Source organism: Phyllostomus discolor, chromosome 14, assembly GCF_004126475.2.
Source record: "Phyllostomus discolor isolate MPI-MPIP mPhyDis1 chromosome 14, mPhyDis1.pri.v3, whole genome shotgun sequence".
Taxonomy (NCBI): Eukaryota; Metazoa; Chordata; class Mammalia; order Chiroptera; family Phyllostomidae; genus Phyllostomus; species Phyllostomus discolor.
Genome location: NC_040916.2, coordinates 42,890,132 through 42,913,830, shown reverse-complemented (window position 1 = coordinate 42,913,830; position 23,699 = coordinate 42,890,132). Strand labels below are relative to the sequence as shown.

Below are 23,699 nucleotides of genomic sequence, written 5' to 3'. Positions count from 1 at the left end.
TGGGCTCCCTCTGGGTAAAGAGAGAAAGATGAGAGATAGAAGAAAGAAAAAGAAACCTTCCTGGCAAAATAGTCTGAAGAACACAAGAACGAACAGAATGAGTAGCACTGTGGGAAAGGGTCAGTCTTAGAGGGATTTTTCTTTTTAAAACAAAAGACAAGAAAAGATGGTTATCTTCGTGGAAATGTACGGAGGCACAGAGTAGAGAAGATACTTCATACTGAGCTCAGGAAAGCAAGAACTGTGCCCCCTGGTCTGCATGTTTCAGTAACTTTGAGGTAGTTCAGGCCTTTCGACTTAAAACCGGGTGACTACCAGCCACGGTGTGTTAGAGACACGGGGACCTGTGTCAGGAATGCTGTGTCCACTGTGGAAACTGAACATCGAGATTCCAGATGTAGTAGCAGGGCCTGTAGTTCCGTAAAAGACTTTGAAGAGAAAGGAGGACAGGGACCGACATGCTTGAACAACAAAGGAAAAAGAACTTATTTTTCTATGAGAATGAAAAGGAAGCTGGTGATGAAACTCAGTCATTCAACAGTCCTTTCTGAGCACCTGTGGTTTGCAGAGGATGTCTCCTTAAGATGAGGCTAGTGAAATGCGACTGTTCACTGGAAGACTTCGTTGTCCTTCAGGAAATACAGCATGGTCTTGTTTTGACTTTAAATCAGCAGCCTAATAGTCCAAACTGATTATTTCCTAACAAAGGGAAGTTAAAATGATTCTGGTGCTAAAACATGCATTTCTTCTCAGCTCACCAGTTAGCATTAGGATTTGCTGCCTCCTCATTGCGACCAGGGACACCAGTAGGACCAAAGCATTTTTCTCTGTGTGGCTTTTGGTGTTTAGGGACCAGCACGATGGAAGCTCCAGCCTTGAACCACGGCAGCAGCAGGTGAGAGAAGGAGGCGCTAGATTTCAAAATACTTTGTTTTAGAAGGTTACTTGTCGTGTTGAAGTCATTACCCAACATCTGATGTCGATTGTGAGATTCTTCATTTATCGTTATTAAAGATTCAGATTTAAGAAACATACACACATTTCCACTAGGTTGTCCCATAAATCCCATTTTTTAACTCAACTCAGAACACTCGGATCCTGCAGTGTTCTGCTGTGTTTCGGCCCCTGCTGGATCAGGGGTGCTCCTGGTGCCCGGTGGGGTGCACACAGTGCTTGTGCTCCAGAAAAGGGGAAATGGCACTGTTTTGTGGGTCAGACACTTTCCCCAAGGGCAGAGCTGAGTGTGCGCTGTGAGCTCCCTGTGGATTTGTGAATGTCTCTTCCACAGCGTGTCATTAAAATAAAATGTCAGGAAATTATCTCATAAAATTCACTCTGAACCTTAATGGAAGATTGCTTGCAACTTTTTAAGGGGTTTATAAAAATAGTCTTTTCTGACATTTTACTATAAAAGTAGTTTATTATATTGGGACGGATTCAACTAAAATTCCAGTCCATTACAAACTGAGAGAAGTGTTCTGAGAGTTGCAGATATTGATGCTAAAAATGGCCAGCACTGGCACCGGCACAGGCAGCCTGGGAAGCAGTGATTGGAAAATGCCCTGCTAGTCACGGTAGCGTCTGCCCCTTATCCCCCTCTCCCCCGGGGCTGCTGCGTGCCAAGGAACTTAAGACCACCAGCCTTCCAGCTCCTGCATTCTCCAAACCACAGATAGTTAGTATTTATTTCTACTTCATTCATATATGTATATTGAACTTCCACCCTGTTGATATTAGGAATAAAAACATGATTCTTACCCTTGAGGATTTCTCCGGTTGCAGAGGGTAGAAGGCTTGTAGGGAAGGTAAGTTACAGAACAACCAAGTGCTGTACGGGAGGGAGAGCAAAGTACCGCCGGTGCTTGTAGGAGGAAGTAACTCACCTTGCCTTGGGATGGTGGAGAAGACCAAAGAAATGTGGCAACGTCTGAACCAGGTCTTGAGAGAGATTGATATTAGTCAAGTGGAGAAAGGCAACCAGGCAGAGAGGAGTGAACGCACACAGGGTGGAGCTAAGAACGAGCATGGCTTCTTCAGGGAACTCAGAGAGGCGTACAGTTAATTCGTGGAGGGGAGAGGAGGAAGAAAAAGGCTGCAACGCTGGGCTTGGGCCTTTATTGGCTCAGCAGTGCTGGTGGGTAGGGACCAGCAAAAAAGGTAAAATTGAACCTCCACCTTGGGAACATGAGAAAACTTGTAAAATACATAAATCATCTGCAAGGACGCTGGGCTATTATTTCCTGCGACAGTGGTTTTAAAAAATTCTCAAGATGGAACACAGAGAAAGTCTCTTTAGTATAACTGACCTACTGACATTTCCATAGCATCATCTTACGGGGGTGGGGGGGTAGGGAGGCGGGAGGTGGGGGCGGCAGGGGCTTGTACCCCGCCTACACAGCAGCCGGGTTGCACTGAGGACACACGCCTCTCTTCTTCACTGCCTGGTGGTTCGGACGCGAGCATTTGCCGTCACTTCTCAGTGATTATTTGGTAGGGATATCAAAAACAAAAGTCAGTGCTGTTTTTCAGAAAAATGTTGAGAGCTTGCCAATTTTGACAAGGAGTCATGTCACTCGTGGTACCGAGTATTTTGTGGTTAATAATTATTCCGTGTACAGTGACTTGTCATCTAAGTAGATGAAAAAAATGTGCTTTCAAGCCATCCGATTGAAACTGTTGGAAAGGAGAGCAATATTCTATTATTTATTTTAATTATTTTATGAATTATTTTGCCTACTAAAATATCTTTACTAATTATTTTACCTACTAGAACACTAGTTATTGACCTACTCAAATTTATTCATAAAGGAGAATTATATACGACATAAAAATTTCCAGTTGGAGAGAGGAGGGGAGTCTCAAAAACTGAGAAGTAAATTGCATTTGAAATCACAGTTTGAGCATAGTGAAGCTGTTCAAAAATGATCATTTTTCACTCAGCATATTTACAAAAATAGAATATATACAAAATATATAATACATAAAACTAAAATCAAAGTTAAAACCTTATTGGAAAATAGCATTAACTACAAAGGGGACATGCTAACTACTCATTGGTAAGTAAAGGCAGTTTTTTGGAGTTACTGGAAATCAAACTGAAACATAAAAGAGAATCATTACTTTTTGGTTTATGCAGTCACAGCTGTATTAGCACAAATTCCAAATGAAACGACTGGAACTGAGGGAAGGAAACTGTGATGCTGTTTTACCTTCCTAATGGGATGCGTGTTTCCTCAGCTAGAACAATACACGGTGAGGCACCTTAACGGGAAGAGAAAACGTGCCATCAATTTGTGTGAACAGCCAGGACAGGGAAAAGCTCTTGTAATTAAGGAAATATTCTTGAGTTTAGCAGGTACCGCGAGACAACCGACTAAGGGGTGTTTTTATGCACGCACACGTACACGTACGCACCGAGCGAGTGCACGTCAGAACCGTCATGTCACCGGTAAACGTGGGCAGACAATTGAATGTGATGCCGAAGTTTTACAGTTCGAGCTAAGTAGGTACTGGACTGTGTGAAATTCCAAGGTCTGTCAGTAAGTGTGAGGAACTGGAAACTCTGAAATGCCCCCATTTTGATGCTTCTCTGACCACACAGCCCCTGCACCTGTGTGCGGGCTCCCAGTTCTTCCAGGACCTGGGGAAGAGGCCCAGACCTCTTCCATGTGGAGAATGCGCTGGACTGTTCGGTCTGTAACGTTACAGGCTGGCACTGAGGGCTTCCAGAGACCCTCTGGGTAACCTTCCAGCCTGAAGAGGGATGTGAATGAATGATCAGCTGATGTCGGTCTCCAAGCTTACTTATTTCCTACAAAACAGCATGAGAATTCTTTCTAGGGAGCTTCAAAAAATAGCATAGACATTATTATAGGCAGTTAGTATATAAATATTATTTTTACATTTTGGGCTTTAAATTCTAGATCCTAATGCTTACTCTTGTGGTTTTAGTTGGATATGATATTGGCTCTAGTGCTAGGATGATTAACAAAAAATAGCATGTTATAAAGTGTTAGATGTAAAACCTTTACCCAAAATTTCTCCTAGGACTTCTCACTTCTTTAATTAAGGTTCATTCATGGAGATACTTGCCCCTACCACGTCTAAGTAACCTGTATGTGTGTGATGTTAGATTATGAAGGATTCTGTAGACTAATTGAGGAGCTTGGACTTGACTCTATAGGAAAGGAGAAACCAGTGGAGATTCATTATTTTAAAAAGATAGTTAGGTGGTAGTGTGGCAGACACAAAGGTCAGGTTAATGCCATTGAAACAGTGCAGGTTAGATGGTTTGGGTTTAGACCACGCTGATGGAGATGGGGAAGTGAAACTGTATTGGATAACATCCCTGGGGATTTCAGGACTGATTAGATAATGCTAATAAAAACAGCTAATTTTTTTCCCAGCCTTATTGAGATACAATTGACATGTGACATTGAGTGCATGGGAGGTGTCCACATGATGATTTGACACATGTGTACTGTGTGGGACAGTGACCACAATAAGGTTAGTCAGCACATCCACCACCTGACATACATACAGTTTTGTGTGTGTGTTGTGAGAACGTTTAAGATCAATCATAGCTGATACTGAGCGCTTTCTATGTGCTAAGCACTTTTTATGTAATATTTTATTTAATTCTTGCAAGAATCCTATGAAGTAGTACTGTTAAAATTTTTATTTCTGATGAAGAGAATGAGGTACAAATACTTGGCAAAGAAGGCATATCTAGTCATTGGAGGAGCCAGAATTTTAACCCACAGAATCTGCGGAGGGGTGGGAATTGGAAATGACTCACGGTCGGGAGACTGAGTCCATGGCCGTGTCATTCGCCAGCGTGACAATACGGAGCCGCAGGCCTGCGGGCGGTTGGCTGGCCGGGCGTGAGTCAGCAGATTGAGCTTTGACATAACATTAAGTTTGAGGAGCTGCTGGTGGGACATCCAAACAGACGTGTTCATTAGATGGTTAGTAGTAAGTACTGGAAGTAATATTTGGTGTTAAAATTCATCTTTTCTGAAAAAGAAAATGCTGTTCTAATGTGTATAGTATGCAGCTACAGTAAAACATGAGAGATTGGTGATGTTCTCTCCCCACTCAAAACAGCAAGGGTGCTGTTAGTGGGGAGATCTTTGGGCTAGTGTATTCTCAGGTCCTCTTTGCGTTAAGGTAGGTAAGTAACTATCTCACCTTGAACTGTGTGACATTTTTCAGCCAAGCGGATAGAGAAGGGGACTTCATTCATTATGATTTGTACCACCCGATCATAAGTGAGTTTCATTATAAGCTCGGCTCCCACCCTCACCCTTTGCTCCACGCATTCCTCCAAATCCGCCTCTGCCTCGCCCGAACCCCGGGGCACTCCGGTTCAAACCCGGCTGTTTATGGGAACTGCTTTTGTGGAAATCGTTAAAGAAAGACAGGCCTGTGAATTCTCTGGCCACGGCGCTGCCTGTTTTCTGTGTCATTTCAGTCTCATTAATCAGCGTTGCAGCGAGGTAGACACTGTGCTGTGTGTTTTACTGTCCCCAGCACAGCAGCGCCTGCGTCTCTGCCCCCAGGCCGTGGCATTGGGGAAAAAGAGAGAGGGAAACCATCAATCTTCCCGGTTGCACATGTCAGCAGTGACTCCTCCCCCCTTCCTGTTGGCTGTCTCTCTCACCACCTGTGTTTAGAATTAGCACGGAAGCTGCTGCCCAGATGAATAAGAACCACTGTCCCTGTCACCTGCCCCGATGCGGACCACCACTTCTTATAGAAAACAAGCCCGTTAGTTACCTTTGTTGTGAGCAGTGCAAGAGGGAGAACCACCCATCCCCTTAGAAGTTCATTGTCATGTAAAACTAAAGCAGATTTTAGGTCATACCTTCTAGAAGGTAGCATCATGTAGTGGATCAGAGGGATGAAAGTAAATAATTTCTTGAACACTTTGCTGTTCTCTCCTGGTCTTCCTCTGCTGTAGTGTAGACAGCTGAACTTGGTCTGTGTAGGTCCAAGCCCTGACTCCACTATTTACTAGCTGTGTACAGCTCACCAACCCCCCCTGGGCCTCAGTTTCTGTGTCTGTAAAACAAGTGATAGTGTTGCCTGCCTCCCAGGGCTTTTTGTGAGGGTTGAGTGAGGTGGTGCATCCATAACTCTTGCTACAGTACTTTGCACACGGTAAGCACTCAATAAATGTTAGCCATTAGTATTGTTAACTTCATTGTTCAAATAATAAAACTGAGGTTCAGAGAAGTTAAATAATTTGTATGAGGTGCTAGGAGATACAGATGGAATGTGAATCTAGCCCTGTCTTATCCCCAGAACTCACGCCCTCTCTATGGCATGGTATTGTTTCCATTGTAGTTCCGTCTCACAAGTAACTTCATGTGTGAGCTTGATGAATCAGGTAACTTTGTTTATGCTTTTACTACTGTTATGTAAAATAGTGGCTGATATTCCTATTAGTGTGAGACTGTTATAATCTCATGTCAATTAATATAACCAGCCATATGCAGAAAAACTTGGCATATTTTTTAAACTTGCTTACAGGAAATGTTCATGTCCTTCAAAAAAGTGAAATAATACAAAAGTGTCAGAAAGGAAGTTACCACTCCCATTCCTTGGGGTAACCGCTGAGTTAAATGTGTGTTCTCCTTCCTCGTCAGCGTTCATCTGTTGGGACCGTTTATGTAGAATCACTGTGGGCTAAGCATCGTCCCCGAGCCTGGAGGGGGATGCGGCTATCCCGTGGTACCGACGGGGAGGTTGTCTGCCTTGCACGGGGCACACAGGCAGCCCTGCGGGGCTGGTACTGGATGCGGCGCGCTGGTCTGGAGTTGGGTCTCCTCATCTCCTTGTGTGCTCTCAGTGCTGTATTACATTCTTCTTGTCTGTCCTTTAGTCTTCAATCACGTGAAAATGAGATGGTGATTTACTTCATACTCCCCTACTGATGGGCATTTAATTGCTTATAGTTCTTTTGTTACTAAGTAATCACATAGGGATATTTTGCCAGGAGTTCTTGCGTGCTTGTAGGGGTATTTCTGAAGGGCAAATTTCTGTTTGCTGAATGGTTGTGTCAACATATACAAACACTTAAAATTTGGACCTTCATAAATAGTCAGATAACTTATGGATTGTTTACCACATGCCAGGCACCAAGCACTGTGCGCTAATGATCTCATCCTAATCCCCCAGGTAGGTGAGGTAGGTATATTACTGTCCCCATGCTGTAGGTGCCCAAGGCCACATAAGTAATCGGGCCAGGACTTCCACCCAGGCCACCTGGAGCTACAGCCTGCTTCTTAATAATGGTTGACAACCAAACAAGTTATCCTTACCCTTTTTACTCCTTGCCTTTGCCATTTGCTAACTCATCTCAAGTTGAGTTCATCTGAGCAGACAGAAGGTCTGAGCTGACGCGAATGTTGAAGTAACCCTGGGGACTGTCTCCGTCTGCAGGTTGGGTGCTGAGAAGGGGAGCCGCGGGTGGCTGGGAAATGAGACTTCTTTCTCCCAGCAGTGGTCAGGGCAGCCCGGGGGCATTCAGATATTGTCTGTCTCTCTCCGAACTGTCTTCATGCCGTGAGCATAACACTGGAATTTTTTTCTCTGTCTGTAGAGTGAGAACGTGGTAAGAAAGTCTCTCTCAGAGGGTCAGAGAACACTGGAGATGGCCCTGGAGTTACTTCATATGTTGTGGGACAGAGTTTCTGGCATCTCAGCTCCACTTAGTCAGGACCTGCTGTTGTGAGTCCAGGTTTGTGGTGGAGGGACTGCGCTGGCCAGGGACCCACCTGCAGCTGCTCGAGTGTTGGATTCAGACTCTCTGAGAGGGATCAGAGCGAGTTAGAGACGTTGCCAGGGAGGGAAATGGGTAGAAAAAAGCATTTATTTTTTTGCAGAGATAAGTTTATTTTTCATCCATTACCATTCTGACATCAAAAGTTTGTAGTGGGATTATTTTCTTGGTGAAGTTCGGGTTACATAGGCTCCCTGAACCCCTGCGCCATGAGGACGGAGGGAACTGGACATTGCCAAGCGAGTCTACCTGACCGTGTCAGGTGGTATGCTCACCTGTCGCAGGTGCTTTTCTCACCAATGGAGAGGCCATACCTTCATAATCTGGCCCTCGTGATGCCGAACGTGGTCCCAGAGCTGCCTGACTCAGAAGAGGCCTCTGACCACGTGTTAATAAATAGCTGGTCAGGGATTTTGTTGTCTTGACATGTGAATTATAAGCAAGTGAACTTTTCCCATTTTTACAGTCTATTTAATTTGCGTGTGTGTTTCCTAGCTGATTGGCAGCTTTGGAGAATAATTGTGGGGTAGTTGGCTCAGAACAGTGGGTTTTCAGTCTTGGCTGCACATTGGAATCACCTGGAGAGCTATTAAAACCCCTGATGCTCACGCCAAATCCCAAACTGGTTAAATCAGAACCTGAGTCTGGGGCCCAGGCATCGGTGTTCTTTACCGCTCCCAGCTGGCCGCCGTGCAGCCAAGACAGAACTGTCGGCTCCGAAGATGCCTTCCCTTGTTCATTGCAGTGTTTTCACCCGGGCCTCGTTTTATGTCGTTGACGTGAGTTTTAAGAACAGATACGGGTGCCCCCGAGCCCCTCTCTAACGGGAGCATGTGTCTGAACGAGCTGGAAGGCTTGTCACCGCGCAGTTTGCACAAGTCGTCTCGTCTCTTCTTCCCAGTGAAGCCCGCCCTGGCAGTTTCTGAGTCGGTAGATCTGTGTGAGGACCCAGGGACTCGGCTTTTCTAACAAGCTCCTGTTCTGGTGATGTTGCCGTCACGGGGAGCACCTGAAAAGCCCTGCTCTGGGGCCTGCCTTCCACCTTCTGCTCTCCCACGGTGGCCAGGACAACTGCCTGCAGCGAGTCCCCACGGTGCGGCGCTAGGGAAGCTAACGGCTGCTTCAGGGAACTTCGGCATTTGCCCCACCTTTCAGTGATCATACAGTCTCATTTTTGGAGTTTATTCCATGTGCAAATGCAACCTTGTCTTCGCATCAGATCACTCCCCTGCAGCCCTCTCTGCCTCAGTCTGAGCCACCACTGGGAGGGTTTCTCGTGTCCCACGTAGAAGAACTTGGAGTTCACCTTCCCACAGAAAGTTTTAATAACAGTGTTCGGTTACAGCTGCAATGGGCTATAAAAACCATTCTTCACGGATGCTGCGGGCTCAACGAGGCTTCCACGGGCTGCCTTCCAGGAGCTTAACTATCATTTAAAAAATGGTGTCTGTGAGTTTCAGAAAACCGATTCTCAAACAAGCTCTTCTAGAACATAACTCATTCAAGAGCTGCCTATAACCAGAACACTCGGTCCATTTTGTTTACCATTATTTTGCCCTTTACATTTGGAGCCAAAGTAGGGGAAAAAGATTTGTCATTCATTCCGCTCACATTTATTGGGTGCTCACAGTGTACCTGGCACTGCTGTGTACTAGGGGCACAGAGATGAAGGAGTCTGCCCCTGCCCTGGAGGCGCTGGTGTTCGAGGTGGGAGAAATATTTACTAGGCAGATAAGAAAATATTTACCAAGTTACCAATGTGATACGTGTGATAATGAGGAGCTGGTGAAGGAGGGGTCTGTTCTGCCTGGTGGGGGGGGGGTGAGAGAGGAGCAGGGAGAGGAGGGGGAGAGAGGGAGGCGCGCAGGAAGCTGGGAGGGAAGGAGAGAGTGGGAGCTCTGGAGTTCCCGTACTGTGCCAGCTCACCGCAGGCTCTGCGCCTGTGGCCTTTCGGTAAATATCCCTGTGGCACACTTTCTGCTTCTGAAAAGTGTGTGCCTGGAGGGGAGGTGTTGGTGGGAGGAGGCCTCTTCAAGGCCAGGCCAGGCCAGGCCAACCTTGAAGTCAGGAAATTCTAAACTGGATCCGGCCCCGTGTAAAGGAAGGCTGCGTCCTTCCCTGGAAAGTGAGGCCAGTAATTCCTGTTTCTATCAAACAAGGTGAGGGCCGAGCAGTGCCGGGGAGCGTTTCTGGTGGATCGTTGCCCACAGGCAGGAAGAGACACGTGCAGGAGCATCGTGTCCCTTGGTGAGAGGACAGCACAGGGCCCACAGGGAGGAAGATGCCCAGCTCTTTTAATATTTGACAGTGGCTTCAGTAAGTCCCTAGGAAACCTTGAAAAATCAAGTACACTCCTTTTAAACTTGTTCACCAGCCTAACAACATGCTCTAAATGCTTATCATCTATATTGTTAAGGAAATCTCATTCTTTTAAAAATAAAGTAATCCCCCCCCTTTAAAAAATAATGTCCCCTTCAGTTTTAATTGTTGGCCTACATATTGTGTTTTGTGTGGGGGCCACAAAGACCTGCCTTCTCTTACACCGAATTAATATTTACAGTATTGATTCCCAGGCCTGACCATCTGGTTTCATTCCTAAGCAGAAACAAACCCATTTTTCTTGGTGCTGAGTCAGCACTTGCTCTCCAAACCCGGGGGTGGTGGGGTGGGGGGCTCTGTTCTTTCTGGAAGAAGGAGCTGACGGTGGCAGAACAATGCTGAGCGGTGGCCAAAGCAGGCTTCAGAGAGGCAGCACCTGGGTCTGAAGTGCTGTTTTTCTGTGCCGGGTCTCTTCCGTTTCAGCTCTTGAGTCACTAGTTGGTAGTAGAGACATTACAAAGAAAACACTGAAGGTAGGTTCGAGGAGGCTAGGATTCCGATAGTTGGGTGACATGACTGATAACATTGAGAGACACTGACAGAGAGCTACAGAGGACGTTAAGCTATTTTATTTATACACAATTAGAAGACTAAATAGACTTACAGGAAGAGATTTTCATCGCAGTTGGCTGACAGTGTTGTCCATGACTTTCCTTAATCATAGTCTGTGATAACACGCCAGTTGTGGAACCGATCAGTCATAGTGGTTGTTCAGCCGAAGTTTGGGTTTACCTTTTTGACTGGAGCTGCAAGAGGTGTGATGAGTGAACAATCGACGTGGCAGCTGGATGCAAGCACCTGACGTAATGAGTCCTGAAACCTCTCGTTTTCGGTTCCCACCACCATACAAAACTTGAGTGTTTTACAGCTGGGAGGTAGCCTCCTTCTAATGTATTTTATTCACTTGCAATTAAAGACAGAAGCTCTGTCTAGATAATCACAAAAATGATCTTTTTCACAAAAATCTCAAGCTCCATAATTAGCAGCTTGAGATTTTTTTCAATTGCTTTGGGTGCAATAATTTAAATTAAGATGACTCTGAATTTTGCATATGCTTGGTACCTTAAGACAGGGAGAGTTTCAGCTACATCTGCCAGATTGATAAATTCTCCCTTTGATCTGAACACCCGCCTGTTACAAAAGGAGCCAATGAATGTGCTGATTGGAAGCGGCATTCGTTAAGGAAATACAGCTGAAATAAAAATGAAGCCCTATTTTGTAAAAATGCTCCTTTAATCCTTTTCTAACACCGTGATGGGGTTGTCGGCTGATACTCCAGGCTTCCCAGGAGTGCGTGGACGCCTGTGGGCGAGTCTTGAAGCTGTTTTCTTTGTGGTTTGCCTTTTGTCCACTGGGAAGCCCATGCTCTTTTCATTTTCATTTTTTTTCCAGCTCTCGTGCTTTTGAACACAGGACCCCCATCCTCCCACCACCCAAACTGCACATTCCAGCCCCGTGATCTCATGGTACCAGGCGTGCCTCCCCCGCCATGCCGCCAGGCTGCCTGCTGACTCGTGCAGGGGGAACAGACGGGAACAGAAACTCACCCCAGAAGAGCAGGATGCTCTCTGTATATTTTTCAGAGCAGGAATTCACTTCTCATTTAGAGGCTGTATTTTTTTAATGGCTCCTTGAACGCCGAAGAAAACATTGCTTATTGCTCTTATTTCTTGATAACATCATCCCCTCTGCATGGACGTGTAGAATCACAGAAAGCGCAGAGCGGAAAAGATGTATTAGATCATGTTGAGTCCATTCCCACTGACCACGGTTCTTTTTTCCCATAGTCTGTCCTCCAGTGCTTTTCTCTTCCAGTTTTCTCAAGAATTAGTTTCTGCATTTCTCCTGGGGAATAATTCTTTAGTTTAACCGTGGAGGGATTTATGTGGGAATATGAATATTCTTTTTTTTTTAGATATTACTACTCATCGTAACTATTTACATTAACATAAACAGTCCCTCTTCATCCTAGGTCAAGTATTTCTGGATGGTATTTTTTTTTTCTCTTCCATTTATTAAGTTCAGAGCTTGTTTTTCTGCTTTGCTTTCTCCCTTCATCAATCAATCCCTAAAGCCCATTAATCATTTTTACCTCACTGAAAGCCCCTTTGCTTATTTCCCGATCAGGACCCCGGGGCTGGTTAAGGTCTCAAGGTACCGGACGAAGCCTCAGTGATAGGCATTTACCCTGTGCGAACTCCTCTCCCTCCCTCTCTCCCTTCCTCTTTCTCTCCCCGACCTCAGTTCTCAACACAAACTATTTTAAAAATAATGTTTCTAACGGATGATTAGGGAGATAGTCATTCGAAGGCCTGTTCCGTGTGTGCATGTGTGCGGTTGTAAGTGGTAAGATATATTGGTTCTCAGTCACTTCAGAGACATTTTTCACCTCCTCGGAGTCCCGCATCTTTGAGGTCTCCTGAGTGCCTACATCAAGTGCGGTTCTGGACCTCGGGCTGCTGGCGTAGCATTCCAATTTAGGGCTGTCATCTCAGGGGCAGAGAGGAAAATAAGCAGATGCAGGGAAAATAGATTGTGCTTGTAGGACTGGGAATTCTTAGGGAAGGGAAAGGCAAAATTTAAGTAGTCTCGGCATTCACGTATCTAAAGGAGATTAGCTCTTAGGAGCTGGTGTCAGGTACAAAGGTAAGGACTTTTTAACGTTAGTTTTTAAAAATTTCAGGTTCAATGAGGTATAATTGACAACTAGAGTTATAAAATATTGACAGTAAGCATTATGGTAATTTGATACACATTGTGGAAGGATTCCCCCTATCTAGTTGATTAACACACCCATCATCTCACGTATTTATGGGTGTGTGTGTATGTGCATATGGGAACATTTAACTTCTCATCTTTAAGCAAATTTCAATTATACAGCACAGTGTTATCCGCCACAGTCACCATGTTTCACATTAGATACTCATAGGTTACATGATCTCCTGGGTTGGAGAACCCAGTGTTATAAAAATGTTGGTTCTTCTCAAAGCAATCTATGGACTCAATGTAATCTTGGTTAAAAAAAAAAACAACAACATTTTTTCCCTGGAACTTGACAAGATGATTCTAAAATATATTGAGATGTGTCGAGGGCCAATACTGGGCAAACACTCTTGAAGAAGAAGAAGAAAGTGGACAGGCTTCCTCCACCAGGCCCCAAGATTTGCTACAAAGTGCTTGGGGTGCTGGTGCAGTGACAGACAAGTGGGCCAGTGGGGCAGACTGGAAAAAGCAGGTGCAGACGCAAACGTACGGAGACACTTGACTGAGGACAGAAGTGGCCTTCCACAGCGGTGGGGAAGGAAACTGCACTCAGTGGTGCTGGGACAATGAGGTCTCCATGTAAGAAAAACAAAAGAAACTGGATGCCTCATTCACACCATATGCAAAAAACTCCAAATGGATACTGGTTTAAGTGTGAAAGATAAAACGTTAAAGCGTACACACGTACACATACATATGCTTTATGTAAGTATATTTGGGGGGAAAGTAGGTTTACGGTTGTTTGTGTAAATAATACAACAGTTAATTAAATAATGATTCAAGAGTGAACTGTGTTTTGCATGCTCAGGACTGTAAACTTGCTTTTGCCCACCTCTGTGTGTAAGCACACACGTATCTTCATGACCTCAAGGTATTGAAAGATTTTTTTCTATGACATAAAAATCTAGTCAAAATTATGTATTTGGTAAAATAAAGAATATCTCCTCATCAAAAGATAACATAAAGAAGACAGATAGCCACACAATGAGAGTATACTGAACACATGTAATTGATAAAATATTAGTATCCGGAATATATAAAAGTTCTTAAATCAATAAAAAGGCAATCCAGTCTGACAAAGGTAGGCAAAATATCTTGAAAAGGCTGGCCACAGAGGAGGAAGTGAAAGTAGCCAATAACATTAGAGTCCTCAACCTCTTTAATAATCAAAGAAATGCAATTAAACCATAATGGGATTCTACCTCATCTCCACCCAGATTAGTTAAAAATAAAAATGCTGGCAAAGTGTGGTCGAGGATGTGGAGCAACAGGAATTAATGGTAGAAACTGCAGGTTGTTACGCAGCTGGGAATGGTGTAGCACACTGTACTCGTGGCCCACAACTTCCACTTGTAGGTGTGTACACTAGAGACACTTGGCACACGGTACACAATGATACCTGTGTTGGAATGGTCTGTTTTTCCCTGGAACTTTCTCTTGTTTTGCAAATTTTCAAACCTACAGAAGAGTGGCAAAGTTAACACAGTGAATGCAATAAAGTCTTGCTAGATGATGTCTGTGCAAAACATGGTAGGTAGTGGGAGGCTCCTCTGGGGCTCCAAGGCCGGTGGTACCTGGCTGAAACCCCCATTCCACCACTCACTTCCTTGTGTGGCCATGGGCAACCTGTTAATATCTGTGAGCCTCAGCTTGCTCACCTGCGAACTGGAGGTGATACAGTGCCTACCATACTGGGAATTACAAGGATTGAATATGTTATGTGAAGCACCGAGCACACAAATGCCTGTGACGTCATGGGAGTCCCGTAAGTTATAGCTGCCAGGATAATGGTGCATTTTATTTCTTCACATTCTTTTAGTCACAGCACACTTACTGATATATATTCATTTTTGGTTTATCACTATAGAGTGCAAAATCATTCAGGGAAAATTGGATATTTTCACCCTGTTTTATATTTTTTCCTTCTCATTTACTATTTTACCTTCAATATTAGAAAGTGTAAACCAGTTTAAAAAATTATAAAACTCCTCTCAAAGACATGAAAAATACCAAGTGTGATTTATCAAAAGTAAAAGGAAACTGAAGCATGATAAGGTTAAGTAACTTTATTGAGAGGTAATATTAGAAATAGAGTGGAGGTGTCCAGATTTCTAGCCCAGGATCCTGCACACTTAATTAATTACATAACTAACTATACTTACACTTAGGTAATTATATAATATTGCAGATAATCATATCAGCAATTATATTTAAAGAAAACTCATTTAAGTAGATAGTAGCCTTTATCCCTAACCTATGGCCTTTATTGCTTTAACTCAAAAAAGAATGAAATCAGATGATAATCCCCGAGGTCCCCTTAATCTCCAGTGAAATTCGATTCTCTGTTCGAAGTCTTTCGCACTGACCCCCCAGACCCACAGCTGTCTTTTCCCCCAGGGAACTCTGGCCAGTACCCCCCTGTTTGTCTTTCCAAACCGATCAAGGCTGTGTCGTCACGTTGTTCCGTTACTCATCTTTTCCTGAGCACGCCCTCTGTCTCCAGTTGGATTGCATTCCTAGAGGATGCAGACCTTTTCTGATGTGTCTTTGTATGTATAAGTTTTTGAGTGCACAAAACCCCACATTTTGAATGTCCCTAATAGCACTTAACACCATGCCTTGCACAGCAAATGCCTAAGAATGATGAGTGTCGGATTCCGGTTTAAAAACCAGGACTAGCCATTGTGGCTATGGTAATGTGGACATAGGGTTCGTGGGCTCTGCCTCAGAAGCAAATGTGTGTGTTTTCCTCTGTTCCAGAAAGATGCTGTGAGGCGAGTGTTCTCAGGCATCCAGCCTACAGGGATCCCTCACCTCGGCAATTACCTGGGGGCCATCGAGAGCTGGGTGAGCCTACAGGACGAGCCTGGCTCCGTGCTGTACAGCATCGTCGACCTGCACTCCATCACGGTCCCCCAAGACCCAGCCGTGCTGCGGCAGAGCGTCCTGGACATGACGGCCGCGCTCCTTGCCTGTGGCATCAGCCCGGAGAAGAGCACCCTTTTCCAACAGTCTCAGGTCAGCTTTGCAGCTTAGAACCAAGGAGACTTTTCTTTTCAGATTAGTTGAGGGAAATTTTGAATGGTTTACCTAGCTCCAAAAAAAAAATGTTCAAGGATGATTTCATCAAATGCGATTGTTTCATTTTAATGTTTTCCTTGTATTCATATCATTAAGTATCATTATAATGCAGTAATGCTTTTCATTTTTTCCCCACTATACATGGTAAGTTTATAGTGTTTCATATACCAAGGTTGTGTCTCACTAGTACTCACTCGCACCCTGGAATTGATTTCCCCTACTGGGTTGCATTCCAACTGATGACCTCATACTATTGCCTAATCTCCCGGGGATCGAGCGTAGAATTTAGTGACCAGTGCTTTCATGTGACTCCAATGTCGCTTCATTGGGTATTACATTTGGAAGGCCTATTGGATAAGTCCCATTGTTCATTCTTTGTATAATAGCTGTTGAGAAGATTGGAGGGAACTAGTTGGGAAATTGGAAGGCAATGTCCAGTGACGTGAGTGCAAGCCAAGAAAGGTTTCAGAACAAAGCCAAAATATTTGACTCATACTTTCACTTGGGGTGAATCAGTTTGCTCTTGGGCAGGCGGACAGCCTGGGCTAGAGACAGGCCCTGGAGAGACTCCCTAGCAAAAAAGATGAAAATGTTAATAGGATCATGCCCTCCCTGCATTCTGCTTTAGCCTTGTGACAAAGCCCCGGCCAAGGAATGGTATGTTACACGTGTTCACATGGATACACATGTGGTATGTGTTGTACATGTGTATATCTCCTTCCTTGGTCATAAACTTCTGACAGTTATTATTTTTATGTACGCTTTATCACCCACAGAACTTAATGTAATGATTCACACAGAGCAACCATTTTAAAAATATATAGTAAATGGAGAGCATCTTCACAAAATAAATTGGTTATCAATAAGTTAAACTTGTTGCCAGCTTGGAGATCATTTGAGAAAAGAATAAAATCTAAATGCTAAAATGACCATAAAGGTAATTTACTTCAATTTCTTTCCTTAGAGTTGGTCAGGAAGCCTTTACAACTTTTCAATCTTGGACAGGCCTAACTGTTATAAACTACTTGCATATATTGAGCCGGCACCTGCCTCTCGGTATAATTTCCATCCATTGACTTGACTTCTGCTCTCAAAAGTACGTAATAAGTCAACTCTGTTTTCCACATGACTGCCCTTGAAATGCTTGGAGACACAGGTTATGTGCCTTCCTTACCCCACAGGGTTTCCCTTCTTCACACCAGCTCTCCCCAGATCTTTCTCCCTCTTGGCTGTCTGACCTTGAAGAACTCTCTCCTCTCTGAAAGGAAGGTGCCTCTGGGATTTTATGAGACAATGTGTATTCAAACTGTTCACACCCATCTCTGACATTACAGTGCTGGTCATCTTTAGAGCCACTTTTTGAGTCACTAAAGCGTTTTCCAAAGCACGTCTTCTTCAGCCCATTTGAGCTACTTTTGATATAAGCTTTCTTTTGATCTGTATGTGATACTGTTTCTAAAAAATGGGATTCCTAGTACTTATATTCATACTTCTTGCAGATGAAAATGTCTGACCGCCACGAAGTAACCACTGGCCAGTTTGCTTTTTTAAGTGACCTTTAAAATTTGACACTTTTTGTCCTGGCTAGGTGACTCAGTTTATTGAAGTGTTGTCCCATGAACCAAAAGGTTGCAGGTTCGATCCCCGGTCAGGGCACATACCCAAGTTGTGGGTTTGATCCCCAGTCAAGGTGTGCATGAGAGGCAACTGATCGATTTCCTCTCACATTGACATTTCTGTCTGTCTCCCTCTTCCGCTCCCTACAAACATACCCTTGGGTGAGGATTAAAAAATAAAATGGAATGCTTATTTACAACCACATCCAGTATTTGCACACTGAGCTCATACCCCCGGGAATGATTACCATATTATAACTTTTTCTCCTTTGCAAAGGATTTTGGGCAGTGACCTCTATAAACATTTAATATTTGCAATAACTGAGGTACCTACTTCCACACCGTACTTAGCTGTTCAAAATAGCAGTTGAGAGTAACCCGCAAAATGGAGACTCTGTAAGAGTTCCCTTGTACATGAGGAATAACAAAACTCACCTTTGGTTTCTTACGGTGCACAGTGAGCTCATCGGATCCCAAAGTGGCTGTGGGTCCAGGTCAGAGAGTGGGGGTGACGGGGGGCTGAGTCTTGAGCGGCTCGCACGCAACTCTAAACTCTGTCAGGGTTCCCCTCCCATCCCTGCCTCTGGCTCCCTTGGGAGAGTTTTGATACTTTGCCATTAAAATTTGAGGGAGGTCCTCATCAGCTCACACTCAGCAATTTATCCCACAAAGACAGAACAAAAGCCTTCTCAGGTGCCTTTCTCACCTCCAGACATGCTCGGTGTGGGCCACCCACTTCTTTAATAGGGGCAGCCAGCCTTGTCACGATTCAGTGGATGGGCTGGATATTCTATCAGGCTCTCTTTCCTTTTTTAAATAGGTAATAAAGAAAATTACAGATATGTATAACTTATAAATGTGCATATCTATATATGTGTGTAAATACATGTATGAGTAGGGAGAACAGTACGCTGTGTGCGCATCACTTACTGGCCCTCTGTGATTTGTCTCGTCGGTGTGTTCTTCGTTGGAGCGTCACTTAAAAGCAGATCCTGCACATCGTGGCGTTTCATTCCCCACGTTGCTCAGTGTGCCTCTCTGTAAACTAAGGAAATTTTCTCACATAACCGTAATACCGTCATCATGCCCAATAAAGCTGATAATTCCACTGAGCATCTAATACCCAGTTCATATGCAAATTGCGCTAATTCTCCTGAAATGGCTTTTATAGTTGGCTTTTTAAATGATAATCCCGGCAAGGTCCATACATTCCATTCCACGATGGATCCTAAGTCTTTTTTCTATGCCTTTTGATCTGTTGACCAAGTCTTCTTTCCTGTAAAATTGATTTTTTAAAAAATTGAACTTTGATTTTTATATTCCCATTTGTGTATGCCTTTGATACGTTGCCCAGTTTTTTTTATTTGCTATAAAATTATCTCTTTTGAACATGAAATAAACCTTAATTTTTTGTTGCTTCCTTTTTGCACCAATCTGGGTTGGCTGAAATTTAGTGGCCGTGAACCCCCCCCCCCCCCCCCACATAGCTGCTCATCACCGTTTTGGTAGTGGGAACAGAGACTGTCTGCCTAGCGCCCTCAGCGCCTGGATGGAATGGCCACGAAGCTTCAGTCCATCATGAGGAGGGGGAGGGGTTCTTCCTCACACGTTATCCTGAAGCTGCGAAGGCATGCCTTGGCTTCGCTTCTTAGAACCATTCTCATGGAGAAATACAACCATATAAGTGGGTCTCCCTTCAGCAGCTATAATTTAAACACTTGGCTTCATATCTGCAGTGTTCTAGTAGGTGAGAGAATCATCGCAGTGTCCATGTTTGATGGCTTGTGATACAAAAATCAACCATGAACAACTGTTTTTTATCAACCTGTGGATTCTGCAATAGATGGGGATTGAAAAGAAAATACTCATAGCATTTTTAGATTGAGAAAAAAAACATTGAGAGTCATTCATTAGATAGCTAACCTTTTTAAATGTGTAGGATTTACAAAGCCTTTTCATGTATATGACCTCTCTTATAATCCTCAAAATAGCATGTAAACTACTAGGCATTACTGTTCTTTCACAGTCGAATAAGTGAACGTGTGAGAGGATTAAATAAATTAGAAAATCCACTTAAAGCCATGTCTGAGAGGTGTCTGGTACTTAGTAAAATGCTTAACAAATATATCTTCTTAATTAGATACCTGAGGTCACACAGCTGTAGGTGGCAAATCCAGTACTGTTTTCTTCTTCCCAAGGTACCACTTCCAGAAGACACACTCCTGGGAGGGAACCTTGTTCTGCCCGCCCCCCTCTGCCCCCAATGCCTTTGCCTCAGGAGAGGATGGCAGAGGGGCAGTGGGGAGCCAGAGCCGACCTCAGGGCTGTCGTTATTTCTTGCCCGCACAACTAAATTACACGTTTACTCCTGTTTCCGTCTCAGAAACTGATAGCCCATTTCCCACACCGTCACCGTCGCCTCGGTCAGATTTCCACTTCCAGTGCTTCGGCACCTCTCTCCCACCCTCGGGGTGGAAATCTAGCCTCGGCTCTGGAGAGCCTTTAGGACGAGGCCCCTGAGGACTCCAGGCCAGTGTTCCGTCCACTGCAGCGCTCTCACTCGCAGGGTTAGTCTGTGGTCCTTCAGACGGTCTGACTAACTTGCACCAGCAACTCTTCAAAACAGAAACGGGAGCCTTTTTTTAATAATTTATTTTTAGACAATTTGATAAATCAATTCTTCTAAAACAGATCACTTAGAGATCGGTTGTTTACATTTTAACAAGGTTTTTGTTAGTTCCTTTGTGTTGGGAATTCCATTGTGCATTTAATTCGTCATTAAATGTGTCATGGAGAAAACAGGGATTTAGAAAACAATTGTACTTGAAGTGTTGGGAGCCACTGCAAGTTAGAATTAGTTATACCTGCATCCCCTCCCCACAATTATTTACAAGTAAAATTAAGAATATTTGAAACTGCAAATTAGAGAATTTTTTAATCTTATAGAATATGCTCTTTTCATGGATATTCATCGTGTTAAGCAAAGTACTTACAGCCAAATGTAAAGGCTGGTTCCCCAGGTGCTGCTGTTGCCCTTCAGAGCGAGTTCTAGAAACATCTGAAGTAGGGAAAGAGTTTAGCCATGTTATAATGCTGATTTTACCAATAATTTTCATCTCCAATCCTTTGCATTCTTTCTCAGCAGTCTGACTGGAACAATTTAGGCTTATTGAAGATTTTTCTCATTATTTTCTTTTTCTTTCTCTCCCACTGGCCTCTAGTCATGGTGCTTCCCCTAAAATATGTTTGCCATATGTGGGGAATTTTACAGAGCGTCTCCTGTGAAAGGTGTGTGTATGTGTGTGTGTGTGTGTGTGTGTGAGAGAGAGAGAGAGAGAGAGAGAGGCCGACCGACCATCTATGTGTGTTTGGCAGAGGTTTTCATCCCGATGCCAAAGTCAATGGTCTTTTATTTCCAGCAGGCTTGAGTGCAGATCCAATCTGATTCCCGCAGCTGTCTCTGAGGTGTGTGCCTCCACATCTCTAGCTGTTACTTTCCTCGCAATGAATCACCCTGCAGATGGGAGATAAAAGCCAGGGTTTGTAGCTTTGGGCATGGCTCTGTGCCAAGGCCAGGGGCAGAGGACAGTTCCGACCACAGACATCACGTTACGGAGGGTCCGCACGGTCCGGGGAGGAGTCGAGGGAAGAGAGTGGAATCTGCTGCTTTGGAATGTGGTCTCGTCCTCTAATTGGAGTCATGTTTTCTTTCCCAGGAAAGAAAATCAGTAATAATAAAGGAGAGGGAGCTGTGGGGGAATCGGTTTCAGAATGAAGGCCCACAAAATGCACTACACACGAGTCTTGGCTCACTGAGTACGAACAGAAGTTGTGCCTGACCCCTTGCCCCTCATCTCGGAGGCGGAACACCATGGCCGAAACTCGGACAGAGAACCTCTCGTGTCTTCACTGATCCTAGTCATATCGGAAGCATACTTGAATACAAACCTCTATTTCTTGACCCGTCAAAGCGGTTAGGCTGCCAGCAACAGGTGTACATTCAACTCATAATTGGAAGGAAGCGAATGTCTGATAGACCGGCAGACTCGCGGGATCTGTTTGTAAAACTGGCATCACCTCCCGAGTTTGTAGGGAGAGAACAAGGATCTAAATGGCCCGTGGCACAAATAAGAAAGAGTTAGGGGGATTATTATATAACTAAACTCCTCGTATTATTTCCTCCTCTAGGAAGTTTCCAGGTAGTGCCACTTTTTCCCAGGTCTGTGCTCCTGTGTGACTTGATGAGCAAGTGGTGGTGTGGGCACCCCCTCCCTTCTGGGCCTCAGACTTCGGTCATATCTTAAGTACATTTTCAAGAGGAGATTTTTTTTTTCACTCTCAGAGTGGAAAGAGTACGGGCTTTGGGGCCAGGTATTGTTGGCCTGAATCGCACTGTGACCGCTTCTTTTGACACACTGATCGTTACTCAGCTCTCTGAGCCCCCTTATATGTCTATAATGGGTTATTTAAATGACATGACATATAATACATGGCAAATGATAACTTCCTTTTGTCCTACCCTACTGTGCACACACTGCCACCCACCCAGCCTCCTTGATTTCTGAGTGGAATGAGAAGACGGGCAGAGGAGAGGGGGGATGTCAAGGTAATGACAGTGCCTCTCTTTATACTTGATAATAAAATATTTTCAGAAGAGTTTGTTTTAAACATTCAGAAAAGTATAGTTTAATTTGCATTTCTGTCATGATTACTGATGTCGAGCATCGTTGTGTATGCTTGTTGGCCATTTCTGTTGCTTCATTGGAGCAATGTCCATTCAAGTGTTTTGCTCATTTTTTAACCACGTGGTTTGTTTTTTTGTTTTGAGTTGTAGGAATTCTTTGTTTTCTCCCATCCCGTTGGTTGGTTTTATGCTTTGTTGCTTGTATCCTTTGAGAACAAAAGTTTTTAATTTTCATATAGTCCAAAAAGCCTTTATTATTTTGTTAGAATGGAATTCCTGGGGCTATCAGATATTCCCACATAGAAATTTAACATAAAAACTTACTGAAGAGATAGATTTTTTTTTAAACTTTCTGCCATTAAGTTCTGTATAGGATAGCTCTCTTATCCTTCCTCAAGTTAGCTAATCTGGGGGAAGTGCTTGTGGTAGATTGTTATTGTTCCTAATTTTTCATGTCCATTTCCTCTAAGAACAGAGATCAGATTTTTTCTATAAAGGCACAGATAGCAGATACTTTTGGCTTTCAGGCACATGTGGTCTTTGTCACCGCCACCACCATGACCACCTCTTCTCCCCTCCTCCTCCTCCTCCTCTTTCACGTTATGCTTCTCTCTCTCTCTCTTTTAAAATTTTACTGCCCCTAAACTATGTAAAAACATTCTTAGCCCATGGGCTGAACAAAAACAATCCACAAGCCACATGTGGCCTGTGAGAGCAGCTTGCTAACCACAGTCTATGAGGATTGTGTGTCGATACCCTGGGCCATGTGACCAACAGTGCATCCTCTGGGAGAAGCACCTGTTCTTCCCCCTGCCCCATGATGTTGGCTTTGTCCGTGTGACTTGCTTTAGCCAATGGAAACTGAGTGGGCGTGAAGTACACCATGCCCATTCAGAATCTTTAATAGCTGTTCCATGCTTGTGCTAGCTCTCTTGCTCTTTTCCCTCCTAACTTGGGAATACCATGTTCCAAATGGGGATTCTCCTTCAGTTTGCATCCTGGAATGAGAAGGTTTATAAAGCAGAGTTGTAGCCAGCCTACAACTGCCAATACATAATGTGAATGAGAAAGAACCCATTGCTGTAAGCCACTTATATTTATGGTGATTTGTTACCCAGCATAGTCTAGAGAAAGCTGACTAATATAATGTTATAGATAAAAAATGCGTATGTACACACATACACAAAATAAGCAACAGAAATTAGGTGGAGGTGACTTGTGAGTCAAGAGCAGACTGATTGAAGTTACTTATTCAGCTTCGGGAGTATAGGACTAAGAAAAAGTAAGAAAAATACAGGTATGTACAGATGGGTGTTCAGTGGTGAACATAAATACTGACAGAAGGCAGACCAGTTGAAGGGTTTGTCATTGATAACAGAGCTCTTTTAAT

The 23,699-nt window shown here is 44.0% G+C and overlaps 1 protein-coding gene across 1 annotated transcript in view; it reads left to right on the top strand.

Moving 5' to 3' along the window:
- Positions 1–23,699, top strand: part of WARS2 (tryptophanyl tRNA synthetase 2, mitochondrial) — a 78,151-nt gene that overhangs the window by 22,467 nt on the left and 31,985 nt on the right. Inside the window, exon 2 of the mRNA XM_028502764.2 lies at positions 15,689–15,946. Coding sequence (XP_028358565.1) covers positions 15,689–15,946 — 258 coding nt within the window. The remainder of the gene's footprint in view (positions 1–15,688; positions 15,947–23,699) is intronic.